At 44.6% G+C, this 23328-nt stretch overlaps 1 protein-coding gene across 1 annotated transcript; it reads right to left on the reverse strand.

Annotated features, from left to right (window-relative positions):
* Window positions 1-2511: 2511 nt before the first annotated feature.
* On the reverse strand, window positions 2512-22490 carry Emp1 (epithelial membrane protein 1). The gene is made up of 5 exons (XM_020169615.2): window positions 22303-22490; window positions 8462-8575; window positions 5938-6034; window positions 5701-5841; window positions 2512-4719 (listed from the first exon to the last, which is right to left on the reverse strand). The coding sequence occupies exons 2-5, from the start codon at window positions 8537-8539 to the stop codon at window positions 4553-4555; spliced, it is 483 nt and encodes a 160-aa protein (XP_020025204.1). The 5' UTR covers window positions 8540-8575; window positions 22303-22490; the 3' UTR covers window positions 2512-4552.
* Window positions 22491-23328: the final 838 nt, after the last annotated feature.

Raw genomic sequence — 23328 nt, forward strand, 5'->3', positions numbered from 1 at the left:
TGTTCTCTCAACTGAGAAAGAAATGCTTAAAATGAATCCCTCCACTCAGAATGGACACGAACATTTCCAGCAAGCTTTCTTCTTTCCACCCTGCCTCCCAGCACCCTACCCTGTTCCCCTCTGTGCCCCAGAATCGAACCATTTTTTTCTTTGATATTTCTGCTAGGACCTGTTACCTGTATTCTGGCACCTTCTAACTCTTACTTAGCAAGCAGAGGAGAGAGCTGCTTGCTTTGTTCAGGTCTAGAGTCCTGTAGTATTCTCTTATTTTACATTTGCCTTCTTTGAAGGCTTCTCTGAACAGGCTTTCTGTGCCTGAAGGAAAGCCAGTGATGTTTTCCAAGGGCCCTGTAATGGCTGAGTCTGAGGCAGTTATATAGCTGTCTATCAGTCATGCAGAACCTCAGCCTCACACCATGATGAATAAGTTATCACATGTCTGTGAACCCATTCTTGAGTGGCAATGACAAGCTCTTATCTCTCCTTTGTACTCCAAATTTATATCAATTTTACTTGACTGTTTACCTAACCACTTTAATTCAATTTGTCTCTCCAGGACATTTAATTCAACAAACACTTAAGTTCCTCTATAGAAGGAACTGACAACCTTCTGTCCTTTCACAAGATATCCAAGCTCATCTTGCAAGATAACCCCCATGGCTCATGCCTGTAATCCTATCTACTCAGGAGGCAGAGATCAGGAGGATCGCAGTTCGAAGCCAACCTGGTCATATAGCTCACAAGACCGTATCTGAAAAAACCCTTCACAACTATAAGGCTCAAGGTGAAGGCCCTGAATTTAAGCCCCAGTACTGAAAAAAAAAAAAAAAAGCCTAAGTGTCAGAAAGATGCATACAGATTTCTTTTAAGTCATTTCTGTACCTTACCCTTGGTAAGAATGCTCCCCTATGATGACTAACTTTATGTGTCAACTCGGCTGGGCCACAGTGTCCAGATATGTGGACAAATATTATTCTAAGTGCTTCTGTGAAGGTGTTTTGGAATGAGATTATCATTTAAATTGGTAGAACTTGAGTAATGCACATTGCCTTCCATGACGTGAATGGTCCTCATCCAATCAGTTGAAGACCCAAAGGGACCCAAAGACTGCCCTCCCCTAGCAAGACAGAATGATGTAGCAGATGGCCTTGGCCCTTGAACTGCAGCATCACCTCTTGCTGAGTCTCTTGCTGGCTGGTCCACCCTGCAGATTTTGGACTTGCCTACATTCATAACCATGTTGACCTAATTTCTTAAAATAAATCTCTATGTACAAACCCACATCCTATTTTCCCTGTTTCTCTGGAGAATTCTGAGTAATGCACCCTCATTCACTGACCAGTTTTTGAAGGCAAAGATGCCATGTTGACATGAGAGAACACCTTGGGTAGGGCTGAGAGTTTGTTGGTGATCCTGACTAAAAGGATCTTTGTCTCATCTTTGGAGATGTGACAGAGGGGTAGTCAGGAGGCCCCATCCGTGCCTGGGAGTATGACATGCAGGAAAAATTCCTTGAAAGAGATAAAGGAGGAAGTAGACCTCTTATGATGGTGTCACAGAAGCAGCCTAAGAAATTGTAGGTGCCTCTGAGAAGGCTCCAAGGGTCAAGGCAATTTTCTTTGCAGAGATATTCTGCGTGTAAGCATCTCCATTACTGAATGCACAGGAGCATTCACTATGAAGATTTTGCTTCCCAACTGAGATCGTCTGTTTCCGTGAACTTGGCTCACCTTTCCATAGGCTCCATGTTTTCTGACAATGGATGGTTTATTGAACCAGTCCACTAATAGCCATTCATTGGGTTGCCAGTCAATAAACAATGCTGATTTGATTTTTTTTTAAAGAATCAGTGCAATTTGGTCAATTGATTTAAAAATTTGAGTGCTTTGTTCTGTGCAGTTTTTTCATCCAAGATCAGCTGGGGACAGAAGATCACCTAGTCCACAGAAAAACTATGGTCGTCATATTGGTGTTGACCTAACAGTGGGACACACAGTACCCAACCCTGCTCTTCACTGTTGATGCATGTCCTGACTCACAGAAAGCAGTTTCACATGCTGTCACTCACAGAGCCCACATGGGGACACCCAGCTTATGCAGCCAATGGACTCCCACAAGTGTGTATAAATGCCCTCCTTCATGAATCACTGTATGATGAACATATGTTAGAGGAGATGGCTATTTCAAAGAAACTTCACAAGTGCCTCATTTCTTAATGTCATATCCATTCTGATTTAAGATCATAACCTCTCTCTAATCTATTAGCTTATAAAATTCCATTTTCTTGCTGAAGAGATTTAATTAAAGCAAGACAAAATTATTTAATAACATTCAGTTGCCTGAAAGAGTTATTACAGAAATCCTTAAGGTATTACCAGAAAATAGCTTAATGTCTCAAATAAATGTCAAGTTCCCCAAATCAAATCAAGAGACAACTTAGTGAGGGATAAATGTCACTATCAGCACATTTCCACCAAATTTTTCTTTTTTAGAAAGAAAACAGTCACACAGTGAAGGGAATCAGAATCTACTTTTATATCCCTAGAGTTATAAACATTTGTATCAAAATATTTACAATTATAGTATATGAAATCATCTATTAACGAAGAAGCCAAATACAGTACAAGAATAACTCACCAATGAAATGCAAATTACATGAGACATAAATGTCACAGAAAAAAAAAGGAAAAGGCAAGGGAACACATGGTTCACTCCAGTCATAATTCAACTTTTTAACAAAATGAGTGTATGTCTTTTGGATATAGCTAATATGTGGTTATGCTTCTGCAGTTGAGACAGCCTTGGACGTCATGTGGTGATCAAATCATAATTTAAAAGTCATTTATCTCTCGGGTTTTTCTAGCCAATCTGTCTACCCTCAGCCTAGGCCTGCCTTCAAATTCCCTTACCCAGAATAAACATAGAGAAAAATACTTTTAGTAATAGTCCCTTTACATAAATACCAGCAATTATGGCATAACTCCCCCAAAAGAAAATGTATATAAGACATGAAAAGTAGAAAACTAGACGGAAAGTAGGCAAGATGTCTTAGGCTCTTCCCAGGGCATATCTTTCTAAGGGTAATAAGGAAATGATTTAAAAGGAGAACACCCTTTAAGCAGGCTCAGAGATGGCTTAAAATAGTTGCCCCAGGGAGACCACCGCCCACTGAGGCAAGAATAACAATACACTACTTCTAAGTCCTACACAAAATACTCTTGTGGCCCTAAACAGCTCAACAATGGTCTGATTGAGTACCCCAAGAGTTTTTGCTTTTTTAAACCAAGAAAAAATCTGCCCATTACCTATATTTTTATTCGCCTCATGGGATCTCCTTATTTTCCTGGGAGTAGGCACTCTGATCTTATCATGACTGAAATATAGTATGCTTAATACTTCACAATTAGACAGCATCTTTCCCCACGAACCTGCTGTGGTGGTTTTTGGTTTGTGTGTGTTTGAAGTAGCTTCCAGAACTGTCAAATCTCATTTAAGAAGCAGATGGGGCAGGATCTCTGAGAGGTGCCACTCCAGCCAATGTCAAAACTTAAGTGGCCACTGGGTCCAAAAGCCCTTATTCCCCAGTGTGGATCATTAGATAGAACTTACTCAAAGGTCCATCATTTAGAGGACGAGTAACATACTGGGCACCAGGAGCCATGTCCGTCTCACTCCTGTTATATTCTTACAAGAAACATTGACTGTATTAAGGGGGATCTTAAAAACATAACCCTAATATAGCACTGTGGCAAGAGTTCCCCTTGGTCCCATGGCTTGATGCTTCATTACCGAATTGGTCATCAGAGGTTCTAGAAACTCCAGAGTTGCTGCCTTGGCCTTAAGCAAGAGCCTAGCAGAGTCCACAGCAAGAGATCTCTCTGAGGGACAGCTGGGCAAGTTCTTCTCTGGGTTCTGCCCATCCCCCAAACCTTCCATGGTGAACCGTTCTCTTTCTTGGTTTAGCTAACCCACCAACTTGGCCTTATAAACTATCTCTCGTCCTTTCTTTTTGTCACACATGTCACCAAATTATCTGTTCTAAAGAGGGACTATGACTCCCTAGCCAAAGCTGTTCTGTAGGCCCTTCAGATTAGAATGAGATATTTTGCTTCAGAAGGATGGGGAGGACTCAGGCTTAGTATAGTCAGCACAGAGACAACATCTGCTCTTGCCAGGACTGTACCGCTCTTTGAACTTGGTGCAGTAGATCTAAAAGGCCTCAGTGTGTGACCCAGAATTCACCCTTGAAAGTGGAGCAAGTGGTGTGGCAGTTGATGGGCCCCAGGTGGTGTGTGTAACTGATGACAGCTGGTGGCTGGAGGGAGGCTCTCTGGCCCATGTCAAGGGAGCACCAAAGTATTAGCCAATGACTTTCTCCCAAGGACCAGTGCTTGACAGTGGAGAACTGCTCCAGGAATGGTTGGCTTTCAAGCCTCTCCCACCCTTCCTTCCCCTCCCCCACCCATCCCTTTCCCTTCACTTGGTTTTTCCTGCACAATGACTTCCACTCCCCTCCTCCCCACCCCCCAGAACCCCTTCCATTTGTTCAGCTTTATTTCTTTCTCAGGACCAGATAGAGGACGCCAATGATGAGGCTGAAGCAGAAACAGATCCAGGTCAGGATGAAGCAATAGCCGTGATGGCCGTTATTTACAAAGTTGTCATCTCTGTTGGCATAGTGGTGGGTATAGATGGACACTCCGATCAGAATGCACAGCCCTGCAGGGTGACAAAGAGGTAGTTGTGGTTGTTACTGTTGTTTTAATAGTAACACCAAGATAAAGATTTTATAAAAAAAAATTTGGCAGTATTGGGGTTTGAACTTAGGGCCTACCACTTACCAGACAGGCACTCTACCACTTGCCATACACACCATTTTTTGTTGCTTTTTAGTTAGTTTTGGAAAAGGGTCTTGCATTTTTGCCATCCTCCTATTTATAATTCCTGTATGACTGGGATGACAGGTGTGAACCACCACACCCAGATTTTATTGGTTGAGGTGAGGTCTCACAAACTTATTGCCAGGGCTGGCCTCAAACCGCAATTCTCCCAATCTTCACCTTCCAAGTAGCTAGGATTACAGGCGTCAGTCACCATGCCAGACCTATAATTTTTAAAGATCCTATTTCCTTCATTGACAATGGGAATGTGAACTCTGCTGGTTTGTTTCTAAATGGTGGCTCTGTTTGTTTGCCCTGGCTCAAGCTGGATGGTTGTGTTGATGAATTAGGAATGTTTGGGTTCTCTGACCGCGCTGGTCTGTGCAGCTTCAAGTGTAAAGTAAAACACAGAGCATCGTGTTTACCACCCGTTTTTCCTATCTGCATGCCCACATGTCCAGGCAGCCTACTCAGGGACGCAAAAGAACATGGCCTTGCACCAAACTGGGTGTATTTGGAAAGACTGGCAGCAGGCTTGGGTTGTGATGATTGCTCACATTGTGGCAGTGGCTCCATCTTTCTGAGGACCCCATCTTCTCACCCCCTCTAACATCTCATGTAAAAGTGCTACTGATGGGTGTGTCCCAGCCATTTGTAGTTGCCAACAGTGCCAGGTTTTTAAATAAGGAAGCATATGGGGTTCTTAATCCAACCAGCAATACCAGGTTGTCAATGAGAGAGGAAATAGCTAGAGGAGAATATTATACAAGGGGACCACGGTAAGGTCCACTTAGAAGCTGCTCTATTGTGAGATACTCACAGCACACCAGCATGGTGGCTCCTGACAGGAAGAAGCGGTTTCCCTTTTCCATGGTGAAGAGCTGGAACAGGAAGACCACAAGGGAGATGACGGAGAAGATGATGGAGAGAATCATGAAGGCCTGCACAGCCTTGAGGGCATCTGTGGGCAACAGAGCAGGGAGAATAAGGGTGTCAGGCCACCCCCAGAGGCTGACCACACCCACTGCTGGCAGGGGACTGATATTTTGATATATACCTTCATTGCCATATGACAAACCCACATCACAGTTACTGTTGGAGCAGTTCTTCCAAAGACCTACAGATGACTGGATGGAATCTGAAACCACCCAGACCTGAAACCAGAGGGAAACAAAAAGTTGATTTAAAATTGTACTGTATACAAGAATGAATATAAAATTTTTAAATTTGTTGGAATCACCAGAAGAAGGAGACTGACTAATGTAGAAAAGAGAAAAATAGAGGGGATGAACCAATTCAGGTTATAACACATGTATACATGGAAATGTCACAAGGAAACTCCCTGTATGGCTATCTTTTTTTTTTTTTAAATGTCTTTTCTCAAAAAACAGAGGACAGGAAAGTAAAAGAGGTTCTGTCTGGGAGTAGGTACCAGTGGAAGGGTGGACAATGAAGGGAAAGGGTGAAGGAGAGTGAATGTAGAAATATTATGTACACAGGTGCATAAATGGAAAAATGAAACCTGTTAAAACTATTCCAGAATCGGGGAGGGAATAAAGGAGAATGATGGAGGGGTGAATTCAACATGATATATTGCAAAAACTTTTGTAAATGTCACAATGTGCCCCAAGTACAACTATTTTTTTAAAAATCTTTTTAAAAAAAACTGAACTTCTGCTTTAAACAGAAAAAAAAAAAAACAGTTTGTATCTGGGCCAAATCTTAATCAAGATGCCCTAGGTCGCCCTAAGAATGGTCTGTTGGTGGAAATAAGGTCTAATTAAAGTCACATTTCCAAGACATAAGGGAGAGGATTGTGACCTGGAAAAAAAGTCACCTGCCCTCTTTGGGCTTCACATTCTTCATGGCATGATTTTTTTAAAACTAGAAGTAATTCTAACATAGTGATTTAAAATTTGCTTCTGAAACAAAAACCCTGTGTGAGGAAATTGGTTTTGTGTGTGCTCAATTCAAATACTCTGACATGACTGTGTCACGTAAGTGCATGACTAACAAAAAAATTAAGAAAAAATGTCCAAGTAGAGAGTACTTAGAAATATGAAGGCTCCTGGGCTGAGACTAATAATCCACTTCCATCTCTACAGAAGGACAAAGCTTTGATTGCCACAACATGCAGTCATTTTATAGTAAAATAGTGCAGCAAGAGCTTCCATGTGGGGGCAGCCCAAAGCTGAGGAGTGACCAAAATGTACCTCCCCAGGCTCACAATGGTGCCAGCATTCCTTCTTGCCTGGCCAGCCAGTAAAGTTGTTCAAGCCTGTAATCCCAGCTACTAGGAAGGCATAAGTAAGTGAAACATGGTCTGAAGCCAAAGCCAGCCTTGGGTAAAAAATGGGAGACCCTAAAATAACTAAAGCAAGAAAGGGCTGGGGGCATGGCTCATGTAGTAGAGAGCTTGTGTAGCTAGTGCAAGGCCAAGAAGGGGAAAGGGGAGGGGAGGGGAGGAGAGGGGAGGGGAGGGAACAGAGTCCTGTCCACACACGCAAAACATGTGCATACTGGAAAAGTGAGCCAAGGACTTCTCTGTAGTCAATAAACAGCTATGTACCACCCGTGCCCATATTAGGGGCTGATAAGGAGTGCATGAGTATCTCGTAATACACTTTGAAGTTTACCCTAGGATGCATGGGGATTGGCATAGAGAATGGCTAACTTATAAACCCTGGAGGAGGGGGCATGAGGCAGAGGGTTGTCTTATCACAGTTATGCTTAAATTAGCTTTGCTGGGATCACGCCCAAGGCTTGCAAAGCTCTCCTCTCTGATCTTTAAAACCCACTTATCCTTTAACTGTAACAGGGACCAAAACAGATCCCAGAACCATCATTTGTCACCTGGTGATGAGTGGTTTGTACTCCAAGGACCTATGTTGCTCTTAGACAAACAGAAAGGCAAATTGGATGCTAAAAACTACCACTAGGGGTCAGGGTAGCCCCGAGTTCAGAGAGAAAAGACTGCATTCCTCTTTGTGGTAGTTTTAGGTTGTTTGGTTTGAGTTAATTCCAGGGCACCAGGCTAATCTGGCAAAATTCCATTTGCACATGATATTCTGTGCTCAAAACTTTAATTCAACAGTCTGGCAACCAAAGACTGTCACTTCCATCCACCCTTCTGATCGAGGTTCCAGGAAAGAGGGGAGGGTCTGTTCCAGCCTCCCCTAAACAGTGCATGTCCTTTCCACCTGCTGCCTTTGCTAGCTCCTGCCTGGAATGCACGCCTAGGTTCTTCTGCTGCCCATCTTTCACTAAAGGAAACCCCACCCCTTCCTGTCCTCCAAGTTCACCTCAAGCTCCATCTCTGCTGCCAAGGTTCCTCTAGAGAGAGACTGTGGAAGCTCCCTGTGTACTCCTGCCTCCCAAAACCAACAGCCCTGGCAGGATCTTTCCTGTGCACATTTGCTTTTACCCTTTGGTTATTTCATTGTTTAATCCACAAGTATGTGCACAACTGAGCTGGAAGTTCCCGGAAGGACAGACATTGCGGTTTAAACCTCTTTTGAAGCACTTTATATAATATTTTAGTAATTCCTCAATGAACGAATGATCGAGAGAACATGACTCACATTGGAAATGGTGGAAACAAACAGCATGATAAGAGTGGCAGTGTGGACCACGAAGATACTCGCCAGTAACACCAGCATCTTGACTTTTCTGGTGACTCGTGAGTGAGGAGAGTTCTGAAAAGAAAAGAGAAAAAGAAAAGGAACACATGGTGAGGTTCGATAAGACAATTCGGCTTTCCCCTCTGCTAAAATGAGGAGGCATTGCAATAAAAACCATCAAATTTCATCATGACTTCCTGAAAACCCCTTGTCTCAGACTACCTGTCTGTGTGCGTACACTGAAATGTAAGCATAATTTTGTTTTGTTTTGTTTTGTTTTCTCCTCTGGTGTTTATTTACTCCTTTCTCCAACACTACCTATTTCCCCAAAAAACAGAATGTTTGTGATAATTGCTAAACTTTTATTTTGCTTGCGTTTTAGAGGCCAAAAGTAGAGCTTTTGTAATTTTTTTTTTCTTCTGTGGTGTTGGAAATGAAACCCATGGCCTTATGCATGTTGGGCAAGTGTTTTCTTTTCTTTCTTTTTCTTCTAGCTTTGGTTTTTAAAAGACTTTTGTCACTTCCATGTCTCTGCAGCCACATCTCATGTATCTCCATTTTCCACAAGGGGAGTATCCACCTCCCAGCAAACTGTTCACCCAGCAATTTTAATAGAAGTGCTGTGTTCTGCAGAACAGCAGTTTTTGCTCAATGCCCATATGCTGACTAGGCTACTAATTTGATCCCGGGTGAGACGCAAAATGGGAGAGATGCCAGTTCTATTATCATGATTGTCTTTGGTATTCAAGAATTATGAAGACCTACTTACAGTTAAATGGTCTGATCACCTGCTGATTGGTCATTTTAGACTAGGATTGCTACACCTGAGCCTGTGATCCTTGTGTGCCTCTTGATGGAGAGCTCAGTAATATTTCCTACAGTCTGATATTATGACAGCCCTGGGGCTTCTGCGGTGTGAGGCTTGAGATAACACCAGATGTACTTTTTACTTGTGCACGACGCTTGCACAACTTCCAGAGTCCTCAACATAGAGGACAGGCAGGTGCCTAAATCATATGTAGGACTGGAAACTAATGTCGATTAAGAATGTGCCTAGATAAACAAAAGCTTTCAACCACAATCTCAGCAGAGAAGAAAAGAGCCCACTGAGCATAAAACCGAGAGACTAAAAGAGAAGTGAAGGTACACATCGGGGCGACTCTGATTTATGTCAGCTGCAGAGGTGTCTGTCATGCCCACACCAGTCATGACTCTGTGCTGGCTCAAAGGTACATCAAAAGGAAAGGGCTGGAGGTTATTCACACCCTAGGTAGGGCAGGTGTGAGGGTACCCCCACCCAGGGGGAGATGGCTGGTTGCATGCTGCAATTGCTTCGCTTCTCTCTCTCCACCTAATTTAATTGACAGTTCGAGTGTGCTTAAGCCACTTTCATGCAATAGTGGGTATTTATTAGAGTGCTGATATTATCCTTATTCCGGTGCTTCGGTCGTCTTTTGTCTCCTCTCAATTTCCTCATTAGGCACCCAAAGTCAAGCATGATGTAAGTCACACCAGAGTGCCTCGCTCTTTGCAAACACTGCCTGCCAGGTCCACCCTGACCTTCTCCCTCATGAGCACTTCCTTCCAACACAGGCTATTTTTTGAAGGAATGTGTGCAATTTAACTGTGAATGATAAAAATGGTGAAATATATCCTGCAGCCTCAGGGGACAGCATAGAGCTTCCATGTCTGCTTCTAATCGTCTATCAACACATTCAAGTTCATTTTGCTTTTCTCAGGTCCCTGCACAACTCTGCAACTTTCTGCTTGAATGCAATGGTAAGAAGGGTTTTTTTCACCAGATGGTGGTTGAGTTATAACTATACGATGTTATTTGATCTCTGCCTCAGTTTCTTCATGTATAAAATGGAGGTTGCAAGGCCTATTGTACAGGGAGTGAGACAGGATTTGGATAGTAGAAGGAAAGCACCCAGCAGTATCTGGCACATGGCAGGTACTGGTAAGAGTGTTGCTGTTGTCATGATCATTGTTGTCACTGATATTCATATGTGAAACTCAGCAGCTGTTGACAACCCAACCCAGTTACTTCATCACCAGTCTGCCTCACGCAAGACTAAGTGCAAGGAATAAGATATCTGCTCTTTAGCTCACAAGACACTGTATATAAAATTATTTTGGTCCTCTTAGAAATCGTCATTTTGTTTAATCCTTGCTCCTTGAGTGAGGGAGACTACTAAGAATACACCCACAGCAATGCCCAGGAGAAAGGTGACTCCTCTCAGCCCATTCTCCTGACACTCCAAGAGCCGCACTTCCCTCCATCCCCATCACGCCCCTCCTGGGGAAAGGAAAAGGTTGATCGCAGGAAAACACAACATACTTATGGTTAGTTCTCCCTGGGCTCTTTGAATGACTGCCTTACTCCTTTTGTTTCTAATTTACAAATATCTTCCTTTTGATAATGAGAAGTGGTTGAGGGACTAAGCGCAGAAGATAATACACCAAGTGAGGCCAGTTAAATGAGTTGCAGGAACACATCCCGAGTTCCCTCCTTGATGGTGGTTGAAATTTGGCAGCCCCATTTCTGTGTCCTTGCACTGTTCTGTGACCCTCTCCCACTGAGTCTGAAGTCCTCAAACCCCTGCTCACAGTCTCCATCAGATGATCCCTCCCTCTGTGTCTCCGTATAGGCCCTCCACTGCATCCCCAGGACATGTGAGTTTCTGATCAATGGATTTCACTTCTGACCTATGTCACAACCCTACCTGGTCCTTATTTCCCTGCCAGTTGCAAGCTGGAGTTGTGGATGAAAGAGTGAAGCTAAGAGGTGACTCCTTTTCAACGTAGATGTTTGTGCTTGGGCTATGTCTTTTCACCATAGTAAGGAGTAAAATGTCTCAGATCGGCAAGTGTTCTTACTGTGCAAAGCATGCAATTCTTCAACTTCTGCTGCATCCCACCAGAAGTAGAGGCTGTTTAGCTAGAGCTATTGCATAATAGATAAAGGTTCATCTTTTCACTGCCTCAAATTTGTCAGGTTTTGTCAATACCATCCACTGTCAGTTTACAAGGGCTTCCATTATTTTCAATAACCCTCTCCTAACATGCTTGAAAACAGAATGAACTATCTTCTTCAATCTCTGTTCTGGATCATCCCTGGTCACCAAGTCTCTGTATTAGAGACACCACTCCTCACTGCTCATCCCCTCATCCAGAGGGAGGAAACTCTAGAGGTCTACCATGAGTAGTACCTATAGGTGAATGTCTGAGAATCTACCAGACAGTAGAGTAGAAGGGGTGTAAGCAACAGAAAATTCCATGCTCTGAGACCTCTACCCATCCCCTACTTGCAGCATAGCTTGTGGGTAGACTCGTTCACTGTTCTACTGTGTATCTTGTTTTATACAAAGGCACTGAAAAAAAAGCCATTTCAGAGCACTTAGATCATAAGAAGTGTTGGCTGCTCCATCTTTCTCAGCTGTATGTTTTACTGAGACAGTAATGGACTTGTCCCTCACGCCTCTCTACAGTACCTTACATGGCACGCTCCAGTGAAAAGCGTACTCTTGGCGTAGCTGGACGGCTCAAACCAAGAAACAGAGAATACAGCACTGCCACTCTAAATACCCCAGTGTAACATGTACTTCCCACAGAGCACTTGCTCCGTGGGCAGTCCCAACATGTCGTGCATTGTTGAGACTCCCAAAATGAAAATGTTATGTGTGATGTTTACACTCCCTAGTCTGGACCACGAGATGGTCAATTCATAGTGTTCTGAAAGTGTAGGTCGCCACTGGCTTCTGTGAAGGGCTCCCAGAACACATTTCTGCCCCCCACCACCAGTAGCATAACAGAGCCTTATCTACCCAATGTTCTTGGCACAGGGTGGCCAAGGCTAAGGGGGAAACCAAGACAGATATAAGAAAGTTGAATGTTGACTCTAGAAAGAAGTGGCTGTTGGGAGAAATGGGGGTTAGAGACTTAGAGCCATGCACTGGCCTCTCTTACCTCTCTTCTCTTTGTCTACCTGCCCTAATGGAGAGGCCTGCCAGTTCCCTTTCCATGCCACCATCTTTCATTTCTGACCTCTGTTTCTCCTTTTCTTCCCACATTGCCCAGATCACATGACAGCAGTGGTCTCTTTGTGCTCCTACCCCTAATGTAAGCCTCAGAGACACTGGCCATTTGAATTTGCATTAAGTTCTTTGCTAGTAGAAAATGCAATACAGTGGATAGGAGGGAGTAGCTGCTCTTTCTAGTTGTCTCCATCGTCTTAAATCTTCACTGTCTTCTCTCCTCCATCTAACACCTCCTCCCAGTCAAAAAAGAGAAAAAAATCAAAAGAACATTGCCCTGAGACTGCAGTATATTGGCTGTTTGCCTTTTTTTTTTTTTTCAAGTAATGTAAAATTTCTAGGGTACTTTGACCAGTGAGAAAATAATGCATCGCCTATGGGAGACTTTCTGTTGCTGATGAGTAACTAATTCTCCAGAGACGCGAAATGGACTTCTAAGAAACAATATGGAAGTTTAGATGTGCACAGTTTGGCTGCATGACTGCTAAGTGAGAGATCAGATAACTTCTTCCTATCTTAGAGCCTGTGTGTTTACTAAAATGCCACAGGAGTCTGTGGGAAGCAATGCTCCCAGGATGCTCTAAGCCTCCAGACTTGGGAGCAATAAAATAGAATAGAACAACCCCAAACCCACTTCTTCAGCCAAGGAAGTGGTGGAAATTCTGGGCTTTGAGTCACTGAAGAATCAGCCTGAGTGTTGGGGACTTGGAAACCAGGGGCTGGGCACTGTGAACAGTGGGGAAGTCAGTCCTGCAGTGCTCAAATCTCCATGATTCACTTGAGAAAGGATGAGATTCTCTCCAATAAAAGGCAAAGTGGGACTTCCCTATGCGATGGCAAGATGGCACCAGAGGCTTTTTGAGTGCTTGTGCATGGATCTTTCTGGCTAGTTAAAGCCAGTTTAGGCATCTCCAGGGTAGGCTAGGACAATCCAGGCTTCACTGGGAAGAACAGAGCAATAAGCAACTGCCAAATCCCCTATCTCCCTCTCTCCTCACTCCAGTTTCACTGCTCAAAACATCTCCCATCTGTCTCCATTATTTATCTTGCATCCAGTCCTTACTTTCTCCTCCCATTGCAAGTATCCAGCTGAGGTCCCAGCCTGGACCCAGCCCTTCCCATGATCCTCTCTGAACTCCCCCTCCTCATCTATCTTCTATAGGGTCTTTGGGTTATCTGACCATGTACCTCTCTGCTCAAAAACCTCCAGCCACACCCCATACACACACCACTACAAGCACCAGTCACCAGGAAAGAGGCTCCAAACACCTACTGCTGGCCTTGGGTACAGTAAGTGCCTATCAATTTTCTTAACCAAGCTCAAATTCAGCCTTTCTAAGACACCCTCTCAGATGCATAGGTCAGAAGTAGACTTTTCCTCTTAGTGTGCAATCACCCTTATATATGCCTTCATTAAAGCTGCTAAAGACAGCCTGCCTGGTAACAGGATTATCTATGGACATGTTTGATTCCCTACTCTAAACTCCTAATCTAAATTCCTGAAGGGCAAATATTCTTCAATGAACAAATAAATGAACTAAGGACGACAATATTTTCTTCCGTATAGAAAAATGTCAAAGTAACTGAAACTTCCTATTAGACATAGAATTCAAGAGGAAAAATGTTTCTCCTTTTTTAACTTACATGACCTTTACTTCCTCATTATTTTAGAAGTCATTTGATGCATTACTGCAACTATATGTTGAGCATCTTGTTGTATGCAAACCTTAAGTTGTATATTTCCATACACATCCCCATGTAAACATGGGACCATTCCCTGAGTAACTTTGGACTTTGAATGTACAAGGGTGTGTATGTGTGTGTTGCATTTTGTTCAAGAATAAATGAATGCAAAGAAGATATTTTAAATTTCTAAACTCTAATTTGTCTGCAGATTTAACTTTTTTCTATCTACTTCTTGGAATTATAGAATCTCTGGACTGAAGGAGGGCTTTAAAATTCTTTCACAATGTGTGAAACTCATGAACAACCCTACACCAAAGATCTGCCTGAATCACATTTAACTCCTCCAGCCACGGGCAGCTCACTACCTACCAGGATCCCCATTAGAAAAGCCCTCTGACAAGGTATCTGAGTCCGCTCTTGCCACAACCTCGGCCATCTTTGTTCTACCTGTGAGGTTCCCAGCTAGACTCATATTTGCTCTTTGCAGCAAGTCCATACTATAAGAGAACTCTCCAGAAGACCTCACCTTAGATCCCAAAATTTCAGTCAAGAAATAACCCAGCCCTGAGATTGCTCTACTGCTGGACCCTCCTCTGACTCTACACTGGCCGATGTTTTTTCCAACAGTGAAATTCTCTTTTGCTGGGTAACCACAAGTTTTAAAAACAGCTTTCTCACACCATCTGTTCAAAGACCTTATGCTTCCTCCAAGGCAGCAGGAAAGATGAAAGGCAAAGCTGCCCCGGGTCATAGGACTTCTGTGAGTCAGCCCCTGACTGCACATCTTCCTCAGAGTGAAACCTATAATGAATCTGTGTGGTGGCCTCCTCTTCCTGAGGACACTGTAGGGTTGCACAGAAGCCCTTCTGTCTTGTACATGACGGGACCACTTTGCTTTTGTGGGGTTTTTTTTTTAATGTGCTTGTATCCCGTTAAGGATCATTTTGGCTGATAAGATGGATGTCCACAGAACACAAATGCAAGGAAAGAAGTACTCCCATTGGGAGCAGCCACAGAGGTTGTATGGGAGGGAAAACAGCTGGGACTAGAGGCAGGCTGACTGTATGAGACCTTGGATGAGCTTTTCTGACCATTCTTGTTGTTTTATGTCAAGTGTACTTTTCCATTCTCAGTGTTGTTCTTCCATAGGGGTGGGAGTGGGGTGCATTAATTTCTCTGTGAGAAACGTGGAGGAGAAGGCTCCTAAAGGAGCATTTCCTCCTGCCTCTGGATGTCTACTGTTTGGTGTGGAAGAAAGAACAGCAGGCTGCCCTTTACTCTGTGCCTGTCATGCTAGGGCTGGTGCCTTAAGTATATTATGGCCAGGGGAAATATCAGCAATCAAGCAGTAAAAGAAACAGGGCACAGGGAAAGCACTATTTTTTTCATGTTTCTAGGGAAAGGGGACTGCAGCCTGCAAATGTGGGTTATCATAAATTGGAGTAACTATAGAAAAGCAGTCCTTATCTGGTGCTGGTATAGACCAATATAGACTCACATAGGGATGAGGAACCAGGGCTGAGGTTGGAATACAGAGAAAACATTATTTGGAAAGAAGGAAGAAAGGAAAGGAGGGAGGGAGGGAGAGAGGGAAGGAGGGAAGGAAGAAGGAAGGAAGGAAGGAAAGAGGGAAGGGAGGAAGGAAGGAAGGAGAAAGACAAAGAAAAAGGGAAGGAGGGAGGAGGAAGAAGAAGACAGAGAGAGAGAGAGAGAAACAACCTATTAGAGAACCGAACCAGACTGTCATAAACATTCCTCATTGACCTAACCACCGGAGTTGGAAATCTTACATAACTTCTCTGGCCAGTGGCTCCCACAGAGATGGAAAACCAAGTGATAAAGAACACAGGTTCTAGGCCCAAACCCCCACTCTACCACTTCTTAACTGTCACCTGTAGACTTCATAGGGTTAGCTTGAGGATTGAGGGCCCACGGCTAACACAGAGCAAGGCCAAAATGCTGTTGGTTGTGTGCATTCCTTTGTATGAAATGAGAGGCATAAGCCAGTGAAATGGGCTGCAAGCTCCTCTGGCAGAGCCTGAGAGCCAACAACGATGCAAAAGGCAACAAGTAGCATGAGTATTGTTTTTGCAAATGCTCTAGTGGGGAATAGCCTCTCCCTCTTGTTTCCGCTTGTCCTCCTTTGTGTCCAGTGGAGGGGTTGGGTCTGAGTAGCATCTGCAAAGGCTGAGGCCAGACCTGAGCTACAAAGCCTGAGCCCAACCCTCAGACTACAGCTGGTCAAGTGATAGGCCACGGCCCCTGGGTGAAGACGGAAGCTTGGGTTGCCTTCTGCTTCTGACAAAGGAGAAGTATTCTGGCAGCCGGAAGTCTTCAAGGTTGCCAAGATAATAACTAGGGTTTGGGAAGAAAATCAAGGTGTGGCCCGTCCCCAGAGGCACCTGGGTGGGTCAGACAGCAGATGGCGACAACAAGCTTCAACCATCAAAACCAAAGCCCCTGGACTGGGTGAGCTGCGAGAGATGCTCCAGGCAGAGGCGCCCCCAAATGCACCAGGTGGGCTGCAGGCTTTGCTTCTGGTTTAGGGCAATTGGTTACTTAGGGGTTTGGAGGCACTAAAGACATACAGTCCTACCCCTGGATCAAGAAGGAAGTGGACGTCCCTAGAGTAGAAGTACACTAAGAATGGAAGCACCATCTTGCATCTCTCTTTCCAGTATGATTTTCTCTCTCTCCTGTCTTCAGTCTTAATGACACTCCTCAAAATGTTTCTCCCACTACCTCTGAGTTAATCAGAGTCAACACAAACCCTCAAAACAGTGCCAATAGTTTAAACAAAGGGTCTTTCAAAAGGTCATTGCTGCTTCCTGTCACATTCCTAAGGAGGCCCACCCAGAAGAGAGGTCCTGCCAAGCCCTCTCCCTGCAAACCCCAAGATCAGCCTCTAATAACCAGTCCCAGGCCCCACCTCAGCACGGGAGTCCTTCTGCCGAAGCTCAGAGGGCTTTTCAGCAAAGCTGAGCTCCAGGGCTCAGCCTCAGAACTCTTACTCTGAGATCTGTGTGAACCAACCAACGTCTGGCTCAAAACTGTTTCAGGATAGCAAACTTTGCTCCAATTTCCCCTCCCCATTCTCCTGGGAAAGAAGCTTTGATTTTTAAACAAAAGGGCCTCACTTGGCTCTCAGCTCTGTTCTGATTTTCTGAAAAGAAAAAAAAAGACTGGGGGAGGTCCCTACCTTGTTACACAAACATTTGAAGGAACCACAAATGGCCCCCCACATTTATTGACCATACCGAAAATCAAGATATGGTCTAGCAATGAAAGATGCCTCAAGGGGAACCAAGAACAGAACTACCCTGAGAGTGGAGGACCCCCAAATTGGAGGGAGGAGATAGGAACAAAAGCATCCTTAACACATGTCCCTGGTCTACTGATTTCTCTGTCTTTCTCTGTCCTCTTAGCTCCTATCTCCCTTCTACGCCTTTCCGTCTGCCTCCTTCTCCAACATACATGGTCCCACTTGCTCTCCCTCCCTCTCTCTCCCTTCCTCTCCTCCTCAAACTTCTATTTCCTCTTCTCCATTTGTTTCTCATTCACTCGGGCTCTGTCCACACCCGCACAGCCACACCCGCATGCTGCAGGATCTCCCTCCTTGAGAATAGGGTGGAGTCTTTCCCAGGACCAGTTCCATTTGTTCAGGAGCCCAACTTTATTCCTGGTGAATTCCCTGCTGTTGTTAATGTCTTAACAGCCTGCCCTCCTCATGAGGTAGCACCCTCAGTTTCATAAATCAAAACTTTTTATTTTCTTCTAAGTGCTGGATTGATGCTCTCTCCGGTGTGTCTGTGCCTAGCGAGTCTCTGGGCAGATAGGGCAGAGGAGGCTGCCTGGATCCTCGCGGCAGCTGGGAATCAAGAATCCTCAGTCAAATACCCATTTCCATTGCCTTGTTTCATTTTTCCACTAATTTTTATGGCTTAAACTGGTTGTTGGCATGAACTCAAGGGATTTCTTAGAATAAGAATGGCAGGATCTTAGAATTTCAGAGCCTCAGAGAGCCTGGAAGACCAACAAGTACAGTCTCCTCCAGTCACTTGCTCCTGGCCACTTAGAAGACTCAGGAGAAGACCAGAGTCCCCATCTCCCCATTTGGCCATCTCACACTCACCCCCAAGCATTCTTGCCACAGTTTCAACCTGTGCTAAAGCTGTCTTTATTTGATCTCCCTGTTTGAAGGAAGAATTCATGACACTGGTTCAGAAAACACAGAAACCACCACAGTCACATAAGGCCAAGAGCAGCTACAGTAGAGAAGTCCCTTGAGTTCCAGATAAATGCCCTTTCCACAAGGAGGAAGAAGATGTTGAACCCAGATATTTTGTTTCAAAGGAAGAGAAGCAGCAATCTGCTCCGTGTTTGTGTTTTGTCTTTCTGCTCCAGTCTCACAGGGTCTCCCAGTTAAAGTGAGGGAAGTGGTTTTACCAGTCAGGGAATCAGGGTCTGAAATGTTGCAAAGAGCTGGCTGAAGGACCTATGTTTGGGGAGTAAGTGTTAAAAATTCAAGGAAATTCCTTGGTTAATGAAAAACAAGAACAGTCTAGAAATTCAGGGTTACCTGGGCAGAGCTGAAGAGAGTATTGAAAAAGAAAGCTCGTGGTCAGAGAATCCCAGCTCCACACAGCTAAAGATAATGAGTTCTCAGAGGATTGACACCCACATTAGCAGCAATCAGACAAATGCTACCTTTGGTGGCCTATTCCTGTAGTTACCATGACAGGTGGCAACAGTGTATAAGCATGGATCCTAGGCACTGGGGTCCAAAGTAGGAGACAGTCCCCTAAAGGCAGTGTTAAAAGCCTGTGTTTCTAGTATTGCGTTGATTTAATCACAACTTGATAGGTGGCAACCCTGGGTGTACGTCTGAGAGTTCCGGCTGTCTCTAAGCTTCCGTGCTAGACAGCTATGTAAATACAGAATGACAGACTGGGTCATATTCATGTGTTTAGAAAATTAATACCTCAGAATCAAAGGATGCGAGTATGGTTGACTAGGTACATCATTTCAAAACTTCAAAAATGCTCTTTCTGAGACTTAGGCAAAAAAAGAATGAAAGAAAGAGAAAAAAGAGATGACACCAGTCAGCTCTACCAAGCTATATTAATTAAATGTTAAATAAAGAGCGTGGCAGGGCATATCGATAATCCCAGCCCTGTGGAGCCTGAGGCGGGAGGATCTTGAGTTTGAGACCAACCTGGGCTACACGGCGAGACCCTACCTCAACAAAAAAAGAAATTTAAAAAGTTACAGGGGTCTCAAATTGGGTGGAGAAACAAGAAAACCAGAAACAGCTCTCAGAACCAGGAAGTTATAGGGAAGCCAATTTTGCTCAGTTTAGGGAACTCTGACCATTAGAATTGTCCAGCCAAGGCGGTGAGTGTGGATGTGCACTCCAAGTTACTGGGAACTCTAAGGAACTAGAAGACTATCATCTGTCCAAGATGTAAAATCAGATTTCTGCATACTAAAAGAACAAATGAGTTGGTTTTCACATTCTCTCTTGTATTTAGAATTCTATGAAGCATGGAATGAAACTAATTTGCCTGTGCCCCTCCTGCAGCCCCTGCCCAGGTGGAGACCCCATCCAGCTCTGTTGGAGGTACAGGAGAACAAGTCTGCCTCCTTCACCAGGTATCTGACTGTGTTCTCCCTCCAAGGACCCGCCACTCAGCACCACCTGACTTCCCAGGGCAAGCCAAGAGGGTCTGCTTTCCCCGGGGTGGCCTCCATGAAGCCGGTTGTCATGGCTGGGCCCAATGGGGTCTCCAGAGAGAAGCAGAAAGGAGCAAGAAAACCACGGTCTAGGTCTTTAAGAAGATGGATGTCTTTCCTCTCTGCAGAGGGCTACCCCGTACTCCTGGCGGGTTGCCAGGTTCTAAGGATGTGATCTGCTCTGGGCTTGACCTTGATGGCCTTTTGCCAATTCCCAGGACAGTTTAGCACCCCCAAACAATGTAAAATCTGGGGCGCCCTCTGATGCCCCAGGGTACCAGACCGGATGTCCAGTAGCCCTGGACAGCTCTCCACCCCCGCCCCATTCTTCAGAGTCTGGGTAGAACTGGATCAGGCTGAGGGTGGGAGACCACAGGGAGAAACAACCATCACATTTCAGTGTTGTCAAAGACTTCCAGCTGAAGCCCAGAAAAACCTTCTCAGCTGAGGAGCTCACCTACCACCCAGAGGAAGAGCAGACAGCAGGAATCAGAGCAGCACTTTTTGAATTATCCTCAAAACTCCAGGAAAAAAAACATGCAGTATATTTTGTCATTTGTGAAACACTCTACAAATAACACGATTTGTGATGGTTTACACCTTTCAGAGTTCCTATTTGTTGACTGGCTACAGGTTGCTTATTTTAACCTGCACAGAATTAAAGGGAAAGTTGTATTATTACCAACCCTAAGGATTTCGTGATGACTTCCCTACTCACAGCCCTGTAGTCTGGAGTAAGAATTTTCTTTCTTTTTCTTTCTTTCTTTCTTTCTTTCTCTTTCTTTCTTTCTTTCTTTCTTTCTTTCTTTCTTTTTTTTTCTTTCTTTCTTTCTTTCTTTCTTTCTTTCCTTCCTTCCTTCCTTCCTTCTTTCTTTCTTTCTTTCTTTTTGTGATACTGAGGTTTGAACTCAGGGCCTTCACCTTGGGCCACACCCCCAGCCCATTTTTTTATGGTGTGTTTTTTCAAGATAGAGTCTCTCAAACTATTTGTCTAGACTGGCTTCAAACCTTGATCCTCCTGATCTCTGCCTCCTGAGTAGCTAGGATTACAGGTATGAGCCACCCACACCCGCCTAGAGTAAGAAACTTTTAAAGCAAAGGCAGGAGTTCCCTGTACCTTAAGAAATTGCTCTTGCAGTTACTTAATCCCCCTCAGGGCAGTTTTACAAGGAGTTTTGCCTGCTCAACTGGCAGGCCAATTGCATTTAAATGTTCTCTCCCAATCTGCATTTCTGAGGGAAAAGCCTCAGTTCTTCAGACAAGCTAGGTCCTGTCATGCTCCTCTGTCTTGTTTATTTTGTGCGGGGGGGGGGGGGGGGGAATATACCAGTATCTATGTTCAAATGGGCCACACCTCCATTGACACTCCACCAAAATGTGAACCTAAGAAAACAAGCAAACAGAAAAGGCGTCCTTCTCCATTTCCCCAGATTCACACCGTGCCTAGACTGAGCACTGGTGTTTGCACAGCCACATTTTGGAAAAGAGTGAAAAGATAAATGTTCCAAAAACAATCACTGCCTTCCGGGCCAGAAAATCCCACATCCACCTAGAAAATTCTGTTAGCATTTCTGAATAACCATCATTTTACTCAGAGCTGGTATGGAAACACGAAGCCATTGAACAGTTTTTTACAGAAACTCACGAAGCTCTGGGCCCCACCCTGTCCTCCAGCCCATTGCCCCAGCTCCCCTCGCCCTTCCCCACTCCACATCTGGCCAAGAAGAGGAATCTGGAATCCACATAAAGAACCCCTCCCACGTTTTATTTGAAAACCCATTTGCCTCTCTGTTTCCCTAACGGTTTTATTTAAACAAAACAATCCCTCTCTTCCTAGCCTGTGAGTAGGAGAAAAAAAAAAAAAGGAAACTTAAATTTAAACAGAAGAGAATGAACAAGCAAAGGAGCAATAAAAGCTATAGCAAAAATAAACTGAAAACCAGATATTTATCTACCATCACCCAAAGAAGACCAGCATAGCAAAGAAACGATTCAAGTACTAAAGCAAGATGAATCAAAACAGAGGTGCTGAAGACATCTGGCGAATTCATATGTCATTTCAAAGGTATGCAGAGTTCCTCCATACAGATATTTCTTCTAGGTTTGTTCCAAAGTCCCTCATATCCTCAGATACTATACACAATTACAGCCCAGTCCTGCTAACTCTGAACTTCAGGGGAAAAGTTGCCTCAGTCTCCACTTTTAACTAAGTTTCAAGGACTTGATTCTTTGGGAACCGTAGGAAAAGCAAAGGAAAATGGAGCAGCAAGGCTTAGCTGTGCTGAGAATCATGCAGTACACAGGAAGGAGTGCTAGCAGCTTCCCTCCGTATGCAAGCTGTCCTACCTCGAGGGTCCCAGTGACTGAGGCACACAGACGCCCTGAGTGGCTGGAGCTGACAGGCTGGTCTGGTCCTGGTCCTGATCCTGGTCCGCTCCCTTGAAGGTATGCGACTGCAATGAGAGGAGAGATCTGCCTCCCGAGGTTATAGGTTTCCTCTGCTGGTGTGCTGGGGTGTGTGATGGGCGGTTTCTTTTCCCCGTGTTTTAAAGGAGTTTCTATGAATCAGTCTGGCTTTTAAAAAAAAAAAAAAAGATTTGTTGGTAAGCTACGCCCTGCTAAGTTGGCAGTCAGTCAAAAGTGGTTGGGAGTGAGCCATCAATTCAAAGATCCCTGTTGTAGCTCCCTCTGACTCACTCAGAGACCGCAGTGGAAAAAGGAGTGACATTGCTTCAAGTGAGTAATAGAAGTCACACAAATAGATCTGTTTACCAAAGCTCATTCCTCCTCACCAGAATGGAGACTTGGTTACCATGGACATAAGCCAAAACATAGGTTCCAGGCTGGAGAGGGAGTGGGAGGGAGAAGAGGGGAAAAGGACAGCCCCGTTAATTAAAACCCCAGCTACTCATCAACCGAGATTCCTGCTCTTCCTCCCCCATCAGGCATCAGTGACTACTCATTGTCAGGAACTGTCCGCTTCATTTCTTACAACTTCCCTGCCTGACACCCCCTCTCTCCCCACTCCACAGCGCCCTGTCCTGTGGGTGTCAGTGGGAGGAAGCAGCAGGAGAGCCACCAAGAGCTCTTGTAACCTACGTTTGACTGATGGAGCCCTGATTGACAGCAGACAATCCCCCGGTCTTTAATTCTTCTCTCTAAACACCCTAGCACTCCAGGAGGAAGTCCTTGAGTGGACTTTGTTGCATGACCTCCATGTAATAATCTTGTGGACATTGTTCCACAGGTGACTTTCCTGAACCTGGCTGGTGGCCTGATCTTCACAGCCACCTCCCTGTGCCACTTCTCAGTCCTGGAGCTGGGAGGGGCCTTTGAAGCCATCTAATCCCACCTTGAGGTTCAGATCCCAGG

The sequence above is a fragment of the Castor canadensis genome, chromosome 6, assembly GCF_047511655.1.
Source record: "Castor canadensis chromosome 6, mCasCan1.hap1v2, whole genome shotgun sequence".
NCBI classification, from domain to species: domain Eukaryota; kingdom Metazoa; phylum Chordata; class Mammalia; order Rodentia; family Castoridae; genus Castor; species Castor canadensis.